The sequence below is a fragment of the Dendropsophus ebraccatus genome, chromosome 15 (genome assembly GCF_027789765.1).
Source record: "Dendropsophus ebraccatus isolate aDenEbr1 chromosome 15, aDenEbr1.pat, whole genome shotgun sequence".
Classification (NCBI taxonomy): domain Eukaryota; kingdom Metazoa; phylum Chordata; class Amphibia; order Anura; family Hylidae; genus Dendropsophus; species Dendropsophus ebraccatus.
The window spans coordinates 23,450,266-23,470,400 of NC_091468.1; the positions used below are offsets into that span (position 1 = coordinate 23,450,266).

Here is a 20,135-nt window from a genome sequence, read left to right on the forward strand (position 1 = left end):
AAACCTACTCCACACTGATGAGGGGCAAAAACCCCGAAACGGCTGTCTGTGGATGGATACCTTGCTGAGGTGGTTTCCTTGACTGGAGAACGCTTTGGCTTGGTTGTTCCTTCCCGGAGGGAAGGTCTGGCTAGTTCACTGACGTCGAGACATGTGATGGTGTCTCTGCAGTGTTCTTTTGCATATTCGATTTCCCAGGGGGCAATGTTCTAGAATACACTGACGTTGAGACACGTGATGGTGTCTCTGCGGTGTTTTGGTTGATCTCCCTGAGGTCAACCAGCGTCCTTTTGCATGCACTTACTAGTCATTGCTCCCACTAGCCAGAAACCTACTCCACACTGATGAGGGGCAAAAACCCCGAAACGGCTGTCTGTGGATGGATACCTTGCTGAGGTGGTTTCCTTGACTGGAGAACGCTTTGGCTTGGTTGTTCCTTCCCGGAGGGAAGGTCTGGCTAGTTCACTGACGTCGAGACATGTGATGGTGTCTCTGCAGTGTTCTTTTGCATATTCGATTTCCCAGGGGGCAATGTTCTAGAATACACTGACGTTGAGACACGTGATGGTGTCTCTGCGGTGTTTTGGTTGATCTCCCTGAGGTCAACCAGCGTCCTTTTGCATGCACTTACTAGTCATTGCTCCCACTAGCCAGAAACCTACTCCACACTGATGAGGGGCAAAAACCCCGAAACGGCTGTCTGTGGATGGATACCTTGCTGAGGTGGTTTCCTTGACTGGAGAACGCTTTGGCTTGGTTGTTCCTTCCCGGAGGGAAGGTCTGGCTAGTTCACTGACGTCGAGACATGTGATGGTGTCTCTGCAGTGTTCTTTTGCATATTCGATTTCCCAGGGGGCAATGTTCTAGAATACACTGACGTTGAGACACGTGATGGTGTCTCTGCGGTGTTTTGGTTGATCTCCCTGAGGTCAACCAGCGTCCTTTTGCATGCACTTACTAGTCATTGCTCCCACTAGCCAGAAACCTACTCCACACTGATGAGGGGCAAAAACCCCGAAACGGCTGTCTGTGGATGGATACCTTGCTGAGGTGGTTTCCTTGACTGGAGAACGCTTTGGCTTGGTTGTTCCTTCCCGGAGGGAAGGTCTGGCTAGTTCACTGACGTCGAGACATGTGATGGTGTCTCTGCAGTGTTCTTTTGCATATTCGATTTCCCAGGGGGCAATGTTCTAGAATACACTGACGTTGAGACACGTGATGGTGTCTCTGCGGTGTTTTGGTTGATCTCCCTGAGGTCAACCAGCGTCCTTTTGCATGCACTTACTAGTCATTGCTCCCACTAGCCAGAAACCTACTCCACACTGATGAGGGGCAAAAACCCCGAAACGGCTGTCTGTGGATGGATACCTTGCTGAGGTGGTTTCCTTGACTGGAGAACGCTTTGGCTTGGTTGTTCCTTCCCGGAGGGAAGGTCTGGCTAGTTCACTGACGTCGAGACATGTGATGGTGTCTCTGCAGTGTTCTTTTGCATATTCGATTTCCCAGGGGGCAATGTTCTAGAATACACTGACGTTGAGACACGTGATGGTGTCTCTGCGGTGTTTTGGTTGATCTCCCTGAGGTCAACCAGCGTCCTTTTGCATGCACTTACTAGTCATTGCTCCCACTAGCCAGAAACCTACTCCACACTGATGAGGGGCAAAAACCCCGAAACGGCTGTCTGTGGATGGATACCTTGCTGAGGTGGTTTCCTTGACTGGAGAACGCTTTGGCTTGGTTGTTCCTTCCCGGAGGGAAGGTCTGGCTAGTTCACTGACGTCGAGACATGTGATGGTGTCTCTGCAGTGTTCTTTTGCATATTCGATTTCCCAGGGGGCAATGTTCTAGAATACACTGACGTTGAGACACGTGATGGTGTCTCTGCGGTGTTTTGGTTGATCTCCCTGAGGTCAACCAGCGTCCTTTTGCATGCACTTACTAGTCATTGCTCCCACTAGCCAGAAACCTACTCCACACTGATGAGGGGCAAAAACCCCGAAACGGCTGTCTGTGGATGGATACCTTGCTGAGGTGGTTTCCTTGACTGGAGAACGCTTTGGCTTGGTTGTTCCTTCCCGGAGGGAAGGTCTGGCTAGTTCACTGACGTCGAGACATGTGATGGTGTCTCTGCAGTGTTCTTTTGCATATTCGATTTCCCAGGGGGCAATGTTCTAGAATACACTGACGTTGAGACACGTGATGGTGTCTCTGCGGTGTTTTGGTTGATCTCCCTGAGGTCAACCAGCGTCCTTTTGCATGCACTTACTAGTCATTGCTCCCACTAGCCAGAAACCTACTCCACACTGATGAGGGGCAAAAACCCCGAAACGGCTGTCTGTGGATGGATACCTTGCTGAGGTGGTTTCCTTGACTGGAGAACGCTTTGGCTTGGTTGTTCCTTCCCGGAGGGAAGGTCTGGCTAGTTCACTGACGTCGAGACATGTGATGGTGTCTCTGCAGTGTTCTTTTGCATATTCGATTTCCCAGGGGGCAATGTTCTAGAATACACTGACGTTGAGACACGTGATGGTGTCTCTGCGGTGTTTTGGTTGATCTCCCTGAGGTCAACCAGCGTCCTTTTGCATGCACTTACTAGTCATTGCTCCCACTAGCCAGAAACCTACTCCACACTGATGAGGGGCAAAAACCCCGAAACGGCTGTCTGTGGATGGATACCTTGCTGAGGTGGTTTCCTTGACTGGAGAACGCTTTGGCTTGGTTGTTCCTTCCCGGAGGGAAGGTCTGGCTAGTTCACTGACGTCGAGACATGTGATGGTGTCTCTGCAGTGTTCTTTTGCATATTCGATTTCCCAGGGGGCAATGTTCTAGAATACACTGACGTTGAGACACGTGATGGTGTCTCTGCGGTGTTTTGGTTGATCTCCCTGAGGTCAACCAGCGTCCTTTTGCATGCACTTACTAGTCATTGCTCCCACTAGCCAGAAACCTACTCCACACTGATGAGGGGCAAAAACCCCGAAACGGCTGTCTGTGGATGGATACCTTGCTGAGGTGGTTTCCTTGACTGGAGAACGCTTTGGCTTGGTTGTTCCTTCCCGGAGGGAAGGTCTGGCTAGTTCACTGACGTCGAGACATGTGATGGTGTCTCTGCAGTGTTCTTTTGCATATTCGATTTCCCAGGGGGCAATGTTCTAGAATACACTGACGTTGAGACACGTGATGGTGTCTCTGCGGTGTTTTGGTTGATCTCCCTGAGGTCAACCAGCGTCCTTTTGCATGCACTTACTAGTCATTGCTCCCACTAGCCAGAAACCTACTCCACACTGATGAGGGGCAAAAACCCCGAAACGGCTGTCTGTGGATGGATACCTTGCTGAGGTGGTTTCCTTGACTGGAGAACGCTTTGGCTTGGTTGTTCCTTCCCGGAGGGAAGGTCTGGCTAGTTCACTGACGTCGAGACATGTGATGGTGTCTCTGCAGTGTTCTTTTGCATATTCGATTTCCCAGGGGGCAATGTTCTAGAATACACTGACGTTGAGACACGTGATGGTGTCTCTGCGGTGTTTTGGTTGATCTCCCTGAGGTCAACCAGCGTCCTTTTGCATGCACTTACTAGTCATTGCTCCCACTAGCCAGAAACCTACTCCACACTGATGAGGGGCAAAAACCCCGAAACGGCTGTCTGTGGATGGATACCTTGCTGAGGTGGTTTCCTTGACTGGAGAACGCTTTGGCTTGGTTGTTCCTTCCCGGAGGGAAGGTCTGGCTAGTTCACTGACGTCGAGACATGTGATGGTGTCTCTGCAGTGTTCTTTTGCATATCCCTAGGGAAACCCAGCTGCCTGCCTTCGGGTCTAATCTCCGCCCTGTGCGCCCCCCGCCGGACATATGAATGGCCCAGGATCCACACCAAGCAGGCATCTTAAAAACAAAAGAAGAAAGGCATAACACTCAACAAGGAAAAATCGCACAGTCAAACACTGAGACTCACAACAACTCCAACCGCACGTAAGACCGGAACCTCTCAGACTCCCACCTCCCGATCTGCCGCACCATCTGCTCCCCCAATCCCCACCTGACCGCCTCCGTCGCTGCGCCAATGCGGAAAGAGTGAGAGGCGAATTCCCTTGCCGGCAACCCCAGCTTGTCCAGCCCGCTGCGGAAGATGGCAATAAACTGAAAACGTGACAGCGCGCGACCATCCCGATGTACCAAAAAGGAGCCCCCCGGCTGCAGACAAGGGCGAATGGCCAAAAATTGCTGCACGCACCGGACAGGACAAGCTGCCGCCCCCGGCACCGCATACAACACAATACGCTTACCCTTTCCCGACTGGTCGGTCTTAGACCGACGTAAAAAACAAGACACACAATCCACACCCACCGACACGTCCCCGAACTGCAGGCCCCCACTCGCGACGCAAGAGTGGCTGACCAGCTCCCCCACCCGGAACGCCCCAAAAAACGCCAGCGCAAATGCAGCACTAAACAACACCTCCTCATACTTATCGCTACAAATCAGCCCTAACACCCCAACCAACTTAACCAATAGGTCAAAAGACACCGGCCGCCTACTATCCCTCGCCACCCTGGACTTACTATACCCTAATACCGCTTGCCGCACCACGAAGTCCTTCGTGGCATCCCGCACCCCGAACAGCTTAAACCAATAAGCTAACCCAGCCAGTTTCTTAAGTAATCCAGACGCAGACACCCCCTTTTCAAATGCCTCTCCCACAAAACACAGCAAAGCGGGAACAACTTCCCCACGTAGACTATCCACACCCAAGCGACTGCAGAAATCCCGCCACTCGCGCCAGACAGACTCCCGCCCCTTCCAAGTCGCCTTCGTGACCGCACGCTCCATTAGGGAAAAGGCTGTCCGGAAACCACTCCCCACAGGTGGGCGGGGACTGGCCTCCCTTGCCGCTCCGACTCCGGGGCCAACATGCGAAAACGCTCCCACTGAAAACGAGAAAGGGAGTCCGCAATTGAATTATGTACTCCCGGCACATTCCTTGCCGACACCCACGCATTCACTACCAGACCTCTCAACACCAAACAACGCAACAAGTTTATAACCGGAGGAGACGAAGCTGACAAACTATTCACCGCCTGCACCACAGCCATATTGTCGCAACAAAAACGCACACGCTTGTTCCGGAACCGGTCCCCCCAAACATACAAAGCCGCCACTATCGGAAACAATTCCAACAAGGCCAGGTTCCGAACCAAACCTTCTTCCTTCCAAGCCACCGGCCACTCCCCTGCAAACCATTCACCCCGAAAATACGCTCCATAGCCCAAGGCCCCCGATGCATCCGTGAACAATTCCAGGTCCGCATTCTCCACCCAGTCCTCCATCCACACCGACCGCCCATTGTACCGCTCCAGGAACTCCGCCCACACCCGTAAATCCGCGCGATGCGCTGCCGACAGCCGCACAAAATGCAACGGTGAACGTACCCCCGCCGTGGCCTGCGCCAACCGCCGGCAAAAAATCCTGCCCATCGGCATAATACGACAAGCAAAATTGAACTTGCCTAAAACCGACTGCAATTGCCGCAAGCGCACCTTCCGCAAGCCCAACAACTCATGCACCAACCCCCTGAGCTCCTCCAACTTGTCTTCTGGCAGCCGGCATTCCATCGCCACCGAATCCAACTCAATGCCGAGGAAACGCATAACCGTAGCTGGACCCTCGGTCTTATCCGAAGACAATGGAATGCCGAACTTCGCCGCAACCTGCTCAACCGAACGCAGCAAAACCGAACAGATCGATGAACCCGCCGGGCCAACGCACAAGAAATCGTCGAGGTAGTGCAAAATCGACTGCAATCCCGTCTCCTTCCGAACCACCCACTCCACGAAGGTGCTAAAAGTCTCAAAATAAGAGCACGAAATGGAGCACCCCATGGGCAGGCAGCAGTCCACATAATAGCCTTCCGCCCACATGCAACCCAACAAATGGAAACAGTCGGGATGCACGGGTAGAAGTCTAAAAGCCGCCTCGATGTCAGTCTTCGCCATCAACGCCCCCGACCCACACCGCCGCAACCAATCCACCGCCCTATCAAAGGACACGTACGACACCGAGCAAAGCTCCCGCTCGATCCCGTCATTCACCGACTCCCCCGCTGGGAAGGATAGGTGGTGGATCAAACGAAATTTATTAGGTTCCCTCTTAGGAACCAAACCCAAAGGAGAGACCCGCAGGTGAGGCCACGGCGGCTCCGCGAACGGGCCCGCCATACGCCCCAGAGCCACCTCCTTACCCAGTTTTTCGCCCACCACCTCAGGCCTCAACCGTGCCGACTTCAGATTAGACGGGCGAAAAACCGGAGCATCGGGCAAAAAGGGGATCCGAAAACCCCAGTGGAAACCATCCCGCAAGATTTGCGCCGCCGCGCGATCTGGGTATTCATCTAGAAACGGACGCATCGCCTCTAGATTCACCGGCGTCCGCCCCCTTATTTCCAGACTCTGCGGCACGCCCCCCTTTCTGTTTTCTAAAACATTTTGACTGTGGGTGGTTCCCGCCGCAAGTTCCGCATTCGTGCTTGAACTTGCAGGTGGACCCAAACCTGCAATGCCCCTCATTATATTGCCAGCAACCCCCCGGGCGCTGGGTGGCCGGAGTCCCAGCCGACGACGCTGAGCCCCCGGCCCCCCCACGAAACGGCTGCGCCGGCGTCCGTGGCGCCGACATAAGCCGCATCCACAAGGCAATATCCTTGTGATCCCAGCCCAAAGCTTGCCTAACCGCCTTGCGCTGCCGGAACTGTTCGTCGTACCGCAACCATGCCGTGCCACCGTAGACCCGATAAGCCTCGCTTATCGAATCCAGGTAGCAGAACAAGGCCGAACAGTTCTGCGGAGCCCTTTCCCCCACCACGCTAGCTAGAATAGAAAAGGCTTGGAGCCAGTTGGAGAACGTCCGCGGGATCAGACGATACCGCCGCTTCTCCTCCTCCTCCTTCTTGCTCTCGTCCGGCTTACCCCTGTCCAAGTTAAACTTTTCCAGGGGTAAGAGAGAGAAGATCTCCACATACTCGTTCCGCCAGATCTTATCCCGCACGTCCTGCTTCAAGTGGGCCCCCAACGGCCCCTCAAAGCACACGTACACCTCTCCCCGCGCCCTATCGTCCAAGTGCACCAACCCGTCGCCGCCCCCCGCGCCAGCGCTACTGCCCGCTGCAAGCGCCATAGGTCCCCCCACTGCCGAAGACCCCCCCGCCGCACCCGTCGACCCGGCAACTTGAGGTGGTGCAGGCGCCGTGCTACCCCCCAGCCACGCAGCCACAGGCGACCCCGAACTTGTAGGCGCTCCAACACCCTGCCCAACCAGCTCTCTCATCCCACTCAGAAACTGCATCACCAGCTCACCCATACCCATGCCAGAACAGCCGCGACGGCGGATCCTCGGCCTGCTGCAGACCGGGCGTCGATCTCCCCCTCTTCCATTTCAGGCTCCTCATCAGACGAGGAAGCCCCCATGCTTCTGGAACCTCCTGCACCAGGGACACTCGCTCCGCCCTGTGCACGCAGCTGAACAGGGGCTGTGACAACTGGGGGGCTGGCCGCAGCTACCGACTGAAGAGAACCGCCCCTGGCCCGGGACGGTCTGGCCTCCCCCCGCCGACCGCGGGACGTCACCTTACCGGCCACCGCTGTGCGAGCCCGCACTTCAGGCCGTCTCTGGGCCCCAGAGATTCTTCCCCGCTCCCTGCAGCACATACGGGGCCTAACCCCGGGAGTCATCACCTGCCGGACCGCCCCCTGCTGATGACGTGAAGAGGGGCCAGCCGCGTCACTTCCGGATCCGGCCGCAGGGCAGAGGGAGGAGGAGGCTGCAGCTGGGGCCTCCCCCCCTGCCCCGGAACCACGCCGTGCTGCGGGATTCCTCCCACCCGACCCCCCTGACCGAGGGCGTGAGGACCGGCGGGGGGAAGTTGGAGGGTCCTGCGCAGGGCTCCCTACACGGCGGGAGCGGCGGGGCATATCGGGGCTGAGCCGCTCCGGCGGCCGCCGGCGGCGTGCGGGAGGGCGAGCATCTGAGGGGCCTGCCTCCCCCCCCGCTTCCCCTACGACCATACCTAGCTGCTCCTGCAGCCAAGCCGCCCCATGTTGCGCCGCTGCCTCCCGCATGAAGGCCAGGACCCGTTCACGCTCCATCTCTTCAGGTTCGTGGCAGCCACCCGACATCCGTTCTCTGGTCCGGATCAGGAGCATGTGAGTAGCCCCTCCCCCACCCTACTCTTATACCTCCCCAAGCAGCCCACCCCCTTTTATTCCCTATTGGCTATTCCCCAAAACTTCCTTTGCTCTAACCCCTCCCCACTCTAACTGCTAAACCACCACGAGCCCCCCATGCACACTGTTAACCCCCTATACACCTTCACCCCCCACTGCCCACACAGTCATGTCCGGGCTGCCACTAGCTGCGCCCGTTCGCGCCCTCCCTAGAAGGCAGCAAGGAACAGAGGGCCAAACGAACGGAGGACGAAAGCTAGAGACGCAACAAGGCAAACAGAGAAACAAAAGCCAGAGATGGTGGCAGAAACTAAGCAAGGTAACTGAACCAAAAGACAAAAAACAGGCGGAGGGATAAGGAAACCAGGAATACAGACAATCTGAGAAAAGGCAGGATCTAGCTGACAGACAAGCTGAACAAAGCTATCAAGAGCCCAGACTGAAGGGAGAAGCTTATAAGGTAACAGAAGTCCCGGACTCCAAGCTGATAGGCTGAACAGGAGAAACACACAAGAGAAACACAGAAAGCCAGAGGTGAGGAGACCTGTCAATCACAACACAGCAGAGAATTAGTGAACAGACCACAACAAGGAAAGTGCAGGGAGAACTAAGAAAACATGGACCGGATCACAAAAGACATAAGCAAAGAACATAGGCAAACCAGGCACGGGCTTAATGCCAAAAGCATAGTCTTTGGCGCAGAGGTCAAATCTTCGCAACAGAGGGTGGCACTGATGCCTTTTGAGGCGCGATCAGACAACAATAATAGCAATTCACCAATAAAAGTTGGACTTTTGAACTGAATGAGGATGAAACAAATTAAGATGATTATGATCATGGTGGCTTTCAGAAACTGAAGTAGATGAAGAACTGGATCAATTGCAAAAAACAAGAAGCTATCTGCCGTCTTTTTCTACATCTGTGCCCCAGGGACGATTCTAGATTTTCTGCTGCCTGAATCAAAACCTGAAATGCTCCCCCCCCCACCACCACCATTAGAAGAAGAAAAAAATCATAAGTAAGACGTGTGTGCAGAAAACATGCAACATATAACAATAAGTGCATACACAACCACCATAAATTTACCTGTTTCAAAGTTTCTAGTTCTATGAGTGTGTGTCTAAAATTCTAATCTTTATTAAAAGTTCCTAACATATACAAGAGACACTGCATTGTGACAACTGCTGGTGATCTTATTCATGGTCATACTACCATTACACCTTGTGCTCCTTATACAGAGGTAGTGATCACTTGTAGTGTAGTGATGTCTGAAGCATATAACAATATCTGCAGAGTGTTTGTTGTTGTGACTTCCTTGAATTCTATGTCTGTGTCCAGCTATCATTTGCAGGTCATGGGTCAATAAAGTCAGTGGGGTGTAGCAGATAGTATAATTCATGGCCTCCCTATAGAACATGCCGCCCCTCAGACATTCTATAAATCTGCTACCTGAGGCAATAAACTCATTTGGCCTCATGGCAGAAATGGCCCGGCTGTCCCTGGACACTGACATGAAACCAAATACTACTGTCCCTGCAAATATCCCTATGGGAACCCTAAACTGGGTGCCAACCCTATTAGAGAAAAAAGCAGGCACTGGGACCCAGAGACAAGAACAAGATGGGGAAAAAAAACTAAATAAAAAAACTAAGCTACTCGGTACCTGAGTAAAAGCAACAATTACATAATACAGAAAAAAAGACCAATACATATAGAAAAGCGTAATTATAGGGGTGTCAGCAGTCACAATGGCGACTGGGCTCCTACACTAGGGGGGCCCGCCGGGCCGGTCCTTGCCACTTCCAACACACCAATGTTGATTGTCCCACTGCGCCGCTGGCGCATGCTGTGGGTCTGGGCCCTTTCCTTATCAGATGACAGCAAGTACCAGCACTCCCTCCTCCAGATATTTGCGCTGGCAGCGCACGCTATGTCCTATCGCCATATCTATACGGTGTGGAGTTAAAGCTTGTGCTGCAATCCACCTTTCCTTTCCTTTGCAGTGCAAGCGACGCTGGTAAGGTTGAGAGCCCCTCCCCCCCAGATCCCAACAAGGTGGGGCGGGGGTCTTCAACCCTGAGGGCGCCGCAGCCTTCGTGGGCCAGATGGAGAAGAAAGTGAAAAGTGAATGGCTGGTGGTAATGGTTGTGGTCACAGTGAGGTGATAATATCTGTTTTTTATATACTGGTATTATTCTTCTTGGATCAGTAATATGAACAGTATGGTGATAATATGGTAACATATATATTTGTTTTATACCCCATAAGTGTTGTTCTTAGGTCACTCCCACACCCAGAGCCCTATGTATTCTTATCTCCCATACAGCATCCAGTGCACAACGCACTGATGATCCTTCTACTACACATCTGCAAACACTACAACTCCCAACATTTACTGACAGTCTCCAGTCCAGGGTATGCTGGGAGATGTAGTACATATGAACAAAAAATCTTCTCATAACCAATTAACAGTTGGCTCCACCCCCATATGCTGCAGCCGACCTGAGCAGAGGAGGCCAGAGCTCCAGAGAAGAGCAGGAACCTAGGTAGGTGAGATTATTCCTAAAACTACAACCCTCATCATGCCCTGTCAACAGTTGTAGTTGTACAGTCTTTGGCTCTCCAGGTTGCAGAAGTACAACCCCCATTATGTCCTACTGGCAGTTCATGATGGGAGTTGTAGTTTTTCAGCTGGAGAGTCAAAGATTTAGACACAAAAATTAGAGAATGACACAGTACAGTCTATTAACCCCTAGCTGCATCAGGACGTTACTAAACGTCCTGGTGCCACTAGGGGAGTTCAGAGGGGGGGGGGTCGCACGGCGATCCCGGGTGCTATAAGCAGCCCGGGACCGTGGCTATTAGCGGACACAGTCCGATCGCCGTGCCCGCTAATTAAGATGCAGCTGTTAAAGTAATGGCGCTGATCTCGGATCGGGATTCTACTGCTTTCGGCTGCAGCAGCACAGATCTTATTGATCTATGCAGTATATCTCAATGAGAGATGAGAGCAGTCATACTAAAAGTCCCCAAAGGAGGACTTCTAGTATGTGTGTAAAAAAAAAAAAATGTTTTTTTTTCTATACAAAATCCCCTCCCCTAATAAAAGTCAGAATAACCCCCTTTCCCCATTTCATAAATAAAAATAAATAGATAAATAAACAAACAAACATGTTTGGTATTGCCGCGTGCGTAATCTCCTGAACTATTAAATTATCCCATTCCTGATCTGCTTGAGGAACATGAATAACAAGTCACTTTTACCCTAGGACCAATGGCGTAAAAACAAAACCCCTCTAAAAAAATTGTGTTTTTTTCAATTTCACCACCCATATAATTTTTTTCTGGTTTCACTGCATATTTAGGCAAAAATTATATCTGCCATTGCAAAGTACAATTAGTGGTGCAAAAAGTAAGGGCTCATCTGGGTCTCTAGGTGGAAAAATGCATGCGCTATGGCCTTATATACACAAGGAGAAAAAAACGAAAAAGCGCAAAAATGAAAACTGGCTGTGTCCCCTAAGGGTTAATTATAGGGACCAGTGGTACAGTACATTAGGGGGAGGCAGTGGCACAATACATGAGGGGGGACAGTGACAGCTCATTAGGACCCAGTGGCACATTAGGGGGCATCAAATTAGAGCCCATCACCTGGACCCCTGGGTATTATATTACCCCCCTTCCTCCCCTCTCCCTGCTGCTCTGTCCTTGGTAAAGTCATATACTGCAAATGAGATGACGGCTATCACCACCGTGTGTCCTGTACAGAAGAATCTGGCATGTGTTGTCTTGTCATTTGTCAGATACTTTATGTGACCTTTTGTATTATCTTCCAGGTCATCTTAGGATATCATTGTTTATTGTCACTAGTATTATCTATTATCTGTTTCTAAAATAGAGGGAAATGAGGAAGGACAATCGCACCTATTGTCACCCAAAATCAGTAACTAATAAATGACAAGAAACTGATTGTGATCATATTGTAATGATAGTCGGCAGCACCTAATACTGCCCCCTACTGCATGGAGACAGAATAGAAATGACCTGACATCCCCTTTATTTACACATCTTCAGTTTTCATCACATCTATAAAAACAAGAGAATAACACCATGTACTGAATGTAATAATGTATCCTGTGCTATATAATATGCAGTGTCATGCTGCCTGCTTAGTCTATCTGTCCGGCACAGAATCCACAGTGATGATTGTTACCCAGTAATATCCCCATCCCAAGCAGCGAGCTGACAGCACCTCATCTGCTATAGAACTAAGTGTATTCACTGATGTATCCATAAACAAACAGATACATACCCTGACATAACAACGGAGGACGGTACTATTTATGCTGTGAGGCTTCTAGTCCATAGAGGGCAGTAATATAGTAGTTATATAGCAGTAGAGTGCAGTCGGCACTGTCAGCAATGCTAGCAATAAAGGACGTATAGTGAAGGACCCAACCTGATATGCTTGTACTTGTGGTGCTCCCAGACTAAAGCGTAAGAGTAAGCAATGTGATAACGGGAGAAGAGAGAGACTGGGGCACTCACCGATATTCCAAGCAAAAGTCTTTAATCCGATAGATCCATGGTGGAGGGAGGACAGATGGAATGGCGGGCGCCTATACCCCGGAATGACGTTTCACGCCCACTCGGCGCTTCTTCCTGCCGGGAAGGTCACCTGACCTCAGGAGGAGGTGTGTTAAATACCGTCACCAAAATGAAATAACATAATACAAACTAACGTGATGTAAAAAAATGAATAATATCACAGGCAGTTGTTATAGTCATTTCGCTCGTTTAGTCCAAGAGGACCAGTAGGTTTACGGTACACTGAGGTGTGCAAGGTACCCTCTTTTGCTTCCACCCAGACATCAAGAAATTCGATGCTATGGCCTCCGAATTTATATGTGAAAAGCATATTGGACTTATTGGATTCATTCAGGTATTGCATGAAGTTTTGAAACTGCATTTCCGTGCCTTCCCATATAATAAAAAGGTCATCAATGTACCTAAGGAGGAGCTTAATGTGGGCGATGTATGGATTGTGCAAGGAGAAAATGACAGTCTTCTCAACCTCAGAGAGAAAAAGGTTGGCGTACGTGCAGGAGACCGGCGTGCCCATCGCGGTGCCGATCTCCTGCATGTACCATTGACCATTGAAGATGAAGGCGTTATTAGAAAGTATAAATAAAAGAGACTCTCTAACAAAGGTACGAAAAGCTGGGGACTTATCTGTGCGGCCGAGGACGCGGTCAACAGCCCCCACACCCGCATCATGAGGGATGCGGGTGTAGAGGCTCTCCACGTCCACGGTCGCCAAAGAGAAACTGCCGCTCCAGTAAAAATCAGCGAGTGCTCTAAGGAACTCAGTGGTGTCCTTAAGGTAAGTGGGGGTGCTATCAAGTAGAGGGCGGAGGGACCAGTCAAGGTATTGAGAATCTAATTGGCTGAGACAAGCCTTACCGGAGGGTAATAGAAAGTGTAGGCAATGTGGTTACTGTAATTCTATGCATGATAGATCGTTCATCAAACTTAATGGCAATGATGTTAGTATTACGGACTTTATCACATGTCAAAGCACTTTTGTGGTCTATGTTATTTTTTGTCCCTGTATGTTTTTTTATGTGGGCAAAACGAAAAGGAAAATGTGGATTCGATACAAAAAACACATGTATTCAGTAAGAACTGGCAAAGGTGTGCCGCGGTTGATTGAACATATCCGTACCGTACATAGGGGAGATACTAGCTGCATGAGATACATGGGCCTTGAAAGGGTTAAAGCCCCCACGGACGGTAAGGACTGGCATAAGCAGCTGCTATCCAGAGAAGTGTTCTGGATATCCAAACTCAATGCTACTGGTCCTCTTGGACTAAACGAGCGAAATGACTATAACAACTGCCTGTGATATTATTCATTTTTTTACATCACGTTAGTTTGTATTATGTTATTTCATTTTGGTGACGGTATTTAACACACCTCCTCCTGAGGTCAGGTGACCTTCCCGGCAGGAAGAAGCGCCGAGTGGGCGTGAAACGTCGTTCCGGGGTATAGGCGCCCGCCATTCCATCTGTCCTCCCTCCACCATGGATCTATCGGATTAAAGACTTTTGCTTGGAATATCGGTGAGTGCCCCAGTCTCTCTCTTCTCCCGTTATCACATTGCTTACTCTTACGCTTTAGTCTGGGAGCACCACAAGTACAAGCATATCAGGTTGGGTCTTTCACTATACGTCCTTTATTGCTAGCATTGCTGACAGTGCCGACTGCACTCTACTGCTATATTACGTACGCTTGTTCTCCGGTCTGAGCACGCCAGTTAGCAGCATGGACATGCAAATGGATCCCGATACACCTGACACCGATCAGACTCTCCAACAAGGGAGGGAGGACGCGGGCGCCTATTTCACTGCTTGGAACCTTAAAGAAGAGGTACAGGTTCTAGGCACCAAAGCGCTCGAGCGCAGAATCCAACATCTAGAAGAGCGGGAGATACACTCTTTCTGGACTATCAGCTCGCTGCACTCCTATACAGACAGCGATCGAGTCCCGAGAGGACTCAGATCATATAAAGCACCAGCACAATTTGCCGATAATGATGAATTTCTTAAAGCATGGCATGATGCACATCTTACCCACGTCAAAAACCTAATGTCATTGGTTTTGTCCCAGAACCAAAGGGAATATGAGAAACTGACCACAGAGCTGTGCCGTGCCAAGATTGAGCTCCGTACACGTCTGTCAGAGGAACAAACCACAGCTTTCTTCTCCAAACTTGATAAGAAACTTCTCTTGGTGCAAGCGGAGATTAAATCCCAAAAACGGGATAAGTTTATCCGAGACAAAGGGGACTATGACACCGGCCGTATTTTTGATTGGAACCCCAGAAGGAAAACCGCAGCGAAACCGCGACCCAGAGTCAAATCTGATCACTGGACAACCGACTCGGACTCGAGTAGATCCGACGATTTCTCTCTGCCGGCTAACCTCCCCCCTTAGTCACGCTTCAATTCATCCTCAGGCCAGAATGTCCCTTTAGGAGAACCAGGAGAGGGGGAAAGAGGAAGGGGCAGAAACACAAGAGGATGGAAACGCAAGCAAGTGTCCTGGCGTTAGAAGACGAGCCACCAAATGTTATCAACATCGCGGGTGTGGAACTTCAAGAGGACTGTATGTCTTTACTTAGTAAAGGCCTTAACTTTGGTCTCACGGAAGACTTCTCTAACCCCCAATTTGAATTGGACTAACACCAAGCGATCCGAAAAATTTATCTAAAAAAGTTTTTTTCCATTAATAAAAACCTCCCTAGCAGCAAATCCACACAAGGCTCTAGATGCACCATAGGAAGACTGGGCTTTCAAGTGAGCTATGATCTGAGTGCCAGAGAGAATGAGGCTGTTATGATGCTAGCTGAGCTTGACAATGTGAATGAATACAATGACATGCCTGACATGGGAGAGTGTGAAAGGTTCACAGGGGGAAATAAATCCACCTTCTCCCCACAGGTCACCCCAGGTGGGGCCATTGATCATTTCCACAAGGCAGTTATAGCTGAAGTTAAAGCACTCTCGTATCCCAAAGCTATCCCTAATCTGTCCGCAAAAGAGAGAAGGGAGCTAGCCTGGCTTAGGAGTCGCCCAGATCTCACAGTGCGACGTGCAGATAAGGGCGGTGCTACAGTTGTTCTATCTACTAGACAATATAACGAGGAGGCAGAGAGACAGCTTAGTAATAATGCAGTATATGTTAAACTCACCAAGGATCCCACCAGCAAGATTAGTGAAGCGTTACGCACATTGCTTAACAAACACATAGCCACAGCCACAGGAGCCATTGAGGAAACACTTGCTGAAAAGCTGTACCCTGCCAACCCCCGTAAGCCTAAATGGTATCTCTTGCCCAAGATCCACAAGTCGCTGAGCCGCCCGCCGGGACGCCCCATTGTCTCGGCGGTCGGCTCAGTGACTGAGGGCTTATCTCAATACCTTGACTGGTCCCTCCGCCCTCTACTTGATAGCACCCCCACTTACCTTAAGGACACCACCGAGTTCCTTAGAGCACTCGCTGATTTTTACTGGAGCGGCAGTTTCTCTTTGGCGACCGTGGACGTGGAGAGCCTCTACACCCGCATCCCTCATGATGCGGGTGTGGGGGCTGTTGACCGCGTCCTCGGCCGCACAGATAAGTCCCCAGCTTTTCGTACCTTTGTTAGAGAGTCTCTTTTATTTATACTTTCTAATAACGCCTTCATCTTCAATGGTCAATGGTACATGCAGGAGATCGGCACCGCGATGGGCACGCCGGTCTCCTGCACGTACGCCAACCTTTTTCTCTCTGAGGTTGAGAAGACTGTCATTTTCTCCTTGCACAATCCATACATCGCCCACATTAAGCTCCTCCTTAGGTACATTGATGACCTTTTTATTATATGGGAAGGCACGGAAATGCAGTTTCAAAACTTCATCCAATACCTGAATGAATCCAATAAGTCCAATATGCTTTTCACATATAAATTCGGAGGCCATAGCATCGAATTTCTTGATGTCTGGGTGGAAGCAAAAGAGGGTACCTTGCACACCTCAGTGTACCGTAAACCTACTTCCAGTAACTCACTATTACACTACCACAGTTCCCACCCCCCGGCAGTACGTCACGCCATTCCGTTTGGCCAAATGACCAGACTTAGAAGAATTAATTCCTCCCTTGAAAGCTTCTGCACACAAGCCAAACAGTTAGAGAAGAGGCTCCACTTTAGGGGTTACCCTGATAAAATAGTATCTGAGAGTGTAAAAAGGGCCGCCGATCTAGATAGGAACACCCTTCTCTATCATGAACGAAAACGGGTCAGTCCAGAGAGATTTTCATTTGTGTTCCAGAATACACCACTTAATAATGTAATTTCAGCTGCCATCACAGAAAAAATTGGAAATTACTAGAGGCCGACCCCGATTTATGTCCCAAAGTAAACAATCCCCCAGTAATTACATTTAGGAAAAACAAAACCATAGGGGATGTACTCAATACCGCACACAAAAACAAACCCCAAGAATCTAATTGGCTGAGACAAGCCTTACCGGAGGGTAATAGAAAGTGTAGGCAATGTGGTTACTGTAATTCTATGCATGATAGATCGTTCATCAAACTTAATGGCACTGATGTTAGTATTACGGACTTTATCACATGTCAAAGCACTTTTGTGGTCTATGTTATTTTTTGTCCTTGTATGTTTTTTTATGTGGGCAAAACAAAAAGGAAAATGTGGATTCGATACAAAGAACACATGTATTCAGTAAGAACTGGCAAAGGTGTGCCGCGTTTGATTGAACATATCCGTACCATACATAGGGGAGATACTAGCTGCATGAGATACATGGGCCTTGAAAGGGTTAAAGCCCCCACGGACGGTAAGGACTGGCATAAGCAGCTGCTATCCAGAGAAGTGTTCTGGATATCCAAACTCAATGCTACTGGTCCTCTTGGACTAAACGAGCGAAATGACTATAACAACTGCCTGTGATATTATTCATTTTTTTACATCACGTTAGTTTGTATTATGTTATTTCATTTTGGTGACGGTATTTAACACACCTCCTCCTGAGGTCAGGTGACCTTCCCGGCAGGAAGAAGCGCCGAGTGGGCGTGTGTAACGCCCGGAGTAGTGGATCCACTGGACCGGCACCAGCGATGGCACAAACCTCACCAGGGAGCGGAGTCTAAGGGGCCGCTGGTTTTCACCAGAGCCCGCCGCAAGGCGGGATGGACTTGCTGCGGCAGGCGACCCCCAGGTCGCTACCCCTGGCTTGGTTGCTGGTGACGGCAGGCGAGGCGTGACAGGAGCAGGTACTGACAGTGGCGTGTAAGCGTACCGCAGGTGACAGGCTGAACACAGGAACAGCAGAGAGACGGGAAGCAGGAACCAGGGACTAGGAGTAGGGACTGGGTAGCGGACAGGAATCAGGAACAAGGACTAGGGACCAGGTAGCGGACAGGTATCAGGAACAAGGACTAGGGACCAGGTAGCGGACAGGTATCAGGAACAACAGGGAGCTGGGCCAAACGCTATGGGAAGCATGTAGAGGCTCCAACACAGGGGACAGGGCATGCTGGGATTTATAGGGAGTGATTGGGTGCAACTACCAATTAGGGGCGGACTGGCCCTTTAAATCTGAGACAGCCGGCGCGCGCGCGCCCTAGGAGGCGGGGACGCGCGCGCCGGCCGGCACAGACGGAAGGAGGAGCGGGACGAGGTGAGGCGCCCCCCGGGGCCGAACAGACAGCAGCGCCGGGTCCCTGCACCAGGACCCCGGCGGCTGCCTGAGCTGGATGGCGGTTGTGGCGGCGTCCCGGAGCACGGGACGCCGCCGCGGCCATGACAGTACCCCCCCCCTTTGGCCTCCCCCTCTTTCTTGCCTGCAGGAACCCCTTGATGAGATCTTTATCCAGGATGTTAGCCTCGGGTTCCCAGGACCTCTCCTCCGGACCAAATCCTCTCCAGTCCACCAGGAAGAAACGTCTTCCTCTGACAGTTTTCATGGCCAGAATATCTTTAACAACGTAGACGTCGTCTGAGACGGCTTGTGGAACAGAGAACGGAGACTGATCGGAGAACCGGTTGAGGACCACAGGCTTCAAGAGGGAGACATGGAAGGCGTTCGGAATCCGCATAGTAGGGGGCAGGCGGAGTTTGTAGGTGACAGGGTTTATGCGTTTCAGCACCGAAAAAGGACCAAGGAATCGGGGACCCAACTTGTAGCTGGGAATCTTGAGTCGAACATATTTGGCCGAGAGCCAGACTTTGTCACCTGGGCGAAAATTTGTGGCAGGTCTCCTCTTCTTATCAGCCTGGTCCTTCATGCGTTCTGAGGCTTTGAGTAAGGACTGTCGAGTTTGTTCCCAGATCGACTGCAGGTCAGATAACAGCTCCTCCACGGCTGGGACCCCAGAGGATGGAGAGAGAGGCAGAGGAGGACGAGGATGATGCCCGTAGACCACATAGAAAGGAGACTTGCCTGTGGAACTCGAGTCCAGATGGTTATAGGAGAATTCCGCCCATGGAAGGAGGTCGGACCAGTTGTCTTGGCGGCTGGACACAAAATGCCGTAGGTAGTTACCCAGGATCTGATTGACTCTCTCCACTTGCCCGTTAGACTGGGGATGGTAGGCTGATGAGAAGTCCAGCTTTACTTGGAGCTGCGAGCAGAGGGCACGCCAAAACTTAGAGACAAATTGAGAGCCTCGGTCGGACACAATGTGAAGAGGAAGTCCATGCAGGCGGAAGATGTGTCGGAAGAACAACTGAGCCAGACGAGGAGCAGAGGGTAGGCCAGGAAGAGCCACGAAGTGAGCCATTTTAGAGAAGCGGTCCGTCACCACCCAAATAACAGTATTGCCCGCAGATGGTGGTAGGTCGGTGATGAAATCCATCCCAATGTGGTGCCAGGGATGGTCCGGGACTGGCAAGGGCAAAAGTAGGCCGGCAGGTCTTTGACGGGGAGACTTATTCCTGGCACAGACTGCACAGGAAGCCACAAAATCCTTGACATCCTGGAGGAGATTGGGCCACCAGTAGTGACGGGAGATCAATTGCCCAGTCTTTTGAGTTCCTGGATGCCCGGCCACCAAAGAGGAATGCCCCCACTTCAAGATGCGTCTACGGAGCGCGGGGCGCACATAAGTCTTCCCGGGGGGCAGTCTCTGCAGAGCAGAAGTAGCAACTGGTACTAGGCGGTCGGGAGGTATTATGTGACGAGGAGATTCCTCTTGCCCCATGACATCGGATGCTCGGGATAATGCATCGGCCTTTAGGTTCCTCTCGGCTGGACGAAAATGGATGGTAAAGTTGAACCGAGAGAAGAAGAGAGACCACCTGGCCTGCCGGGGATTGAGGCGTTGAGCCGACTGGAGGTAGAGGAGGTTCTTGTGGT

The 20,135-nt window shown here is 51.0% G+C and overlaps 1 protein-coding gene across 1 annotated transcript; it reads right to left on the reverse strand.

Moving 5' to 3' along the window:
- Window positions 1-3,948: 3,948 nt before the first annotated feature.
- Window positions 3,949-4,827, reverse strand: LOC138774004 (integrase/recombinase xerD homolog). The gene has a single exon (XM_069954545.1). The coding sequence runs from the start codon at window positions 4,825-4,827 to the stop codon at window positions 3,949-3,951; it is 879 nt and encodes a 292-aa protein (XP_069810646.1).
- Window positions 4,828-20,135: the final 15,308 nt, after the last annotated feature.

Bases quoted from the DNA above. Each gene is read 5' to 3' on its own strand.
- LOC138774004 (XM_069954545.1), bottom strand. From the start codon at position 4,827: ATGGAGCGTGCGGTCACGAAGGCGACTTGGAAGGGGCGGGAGTCTGTC.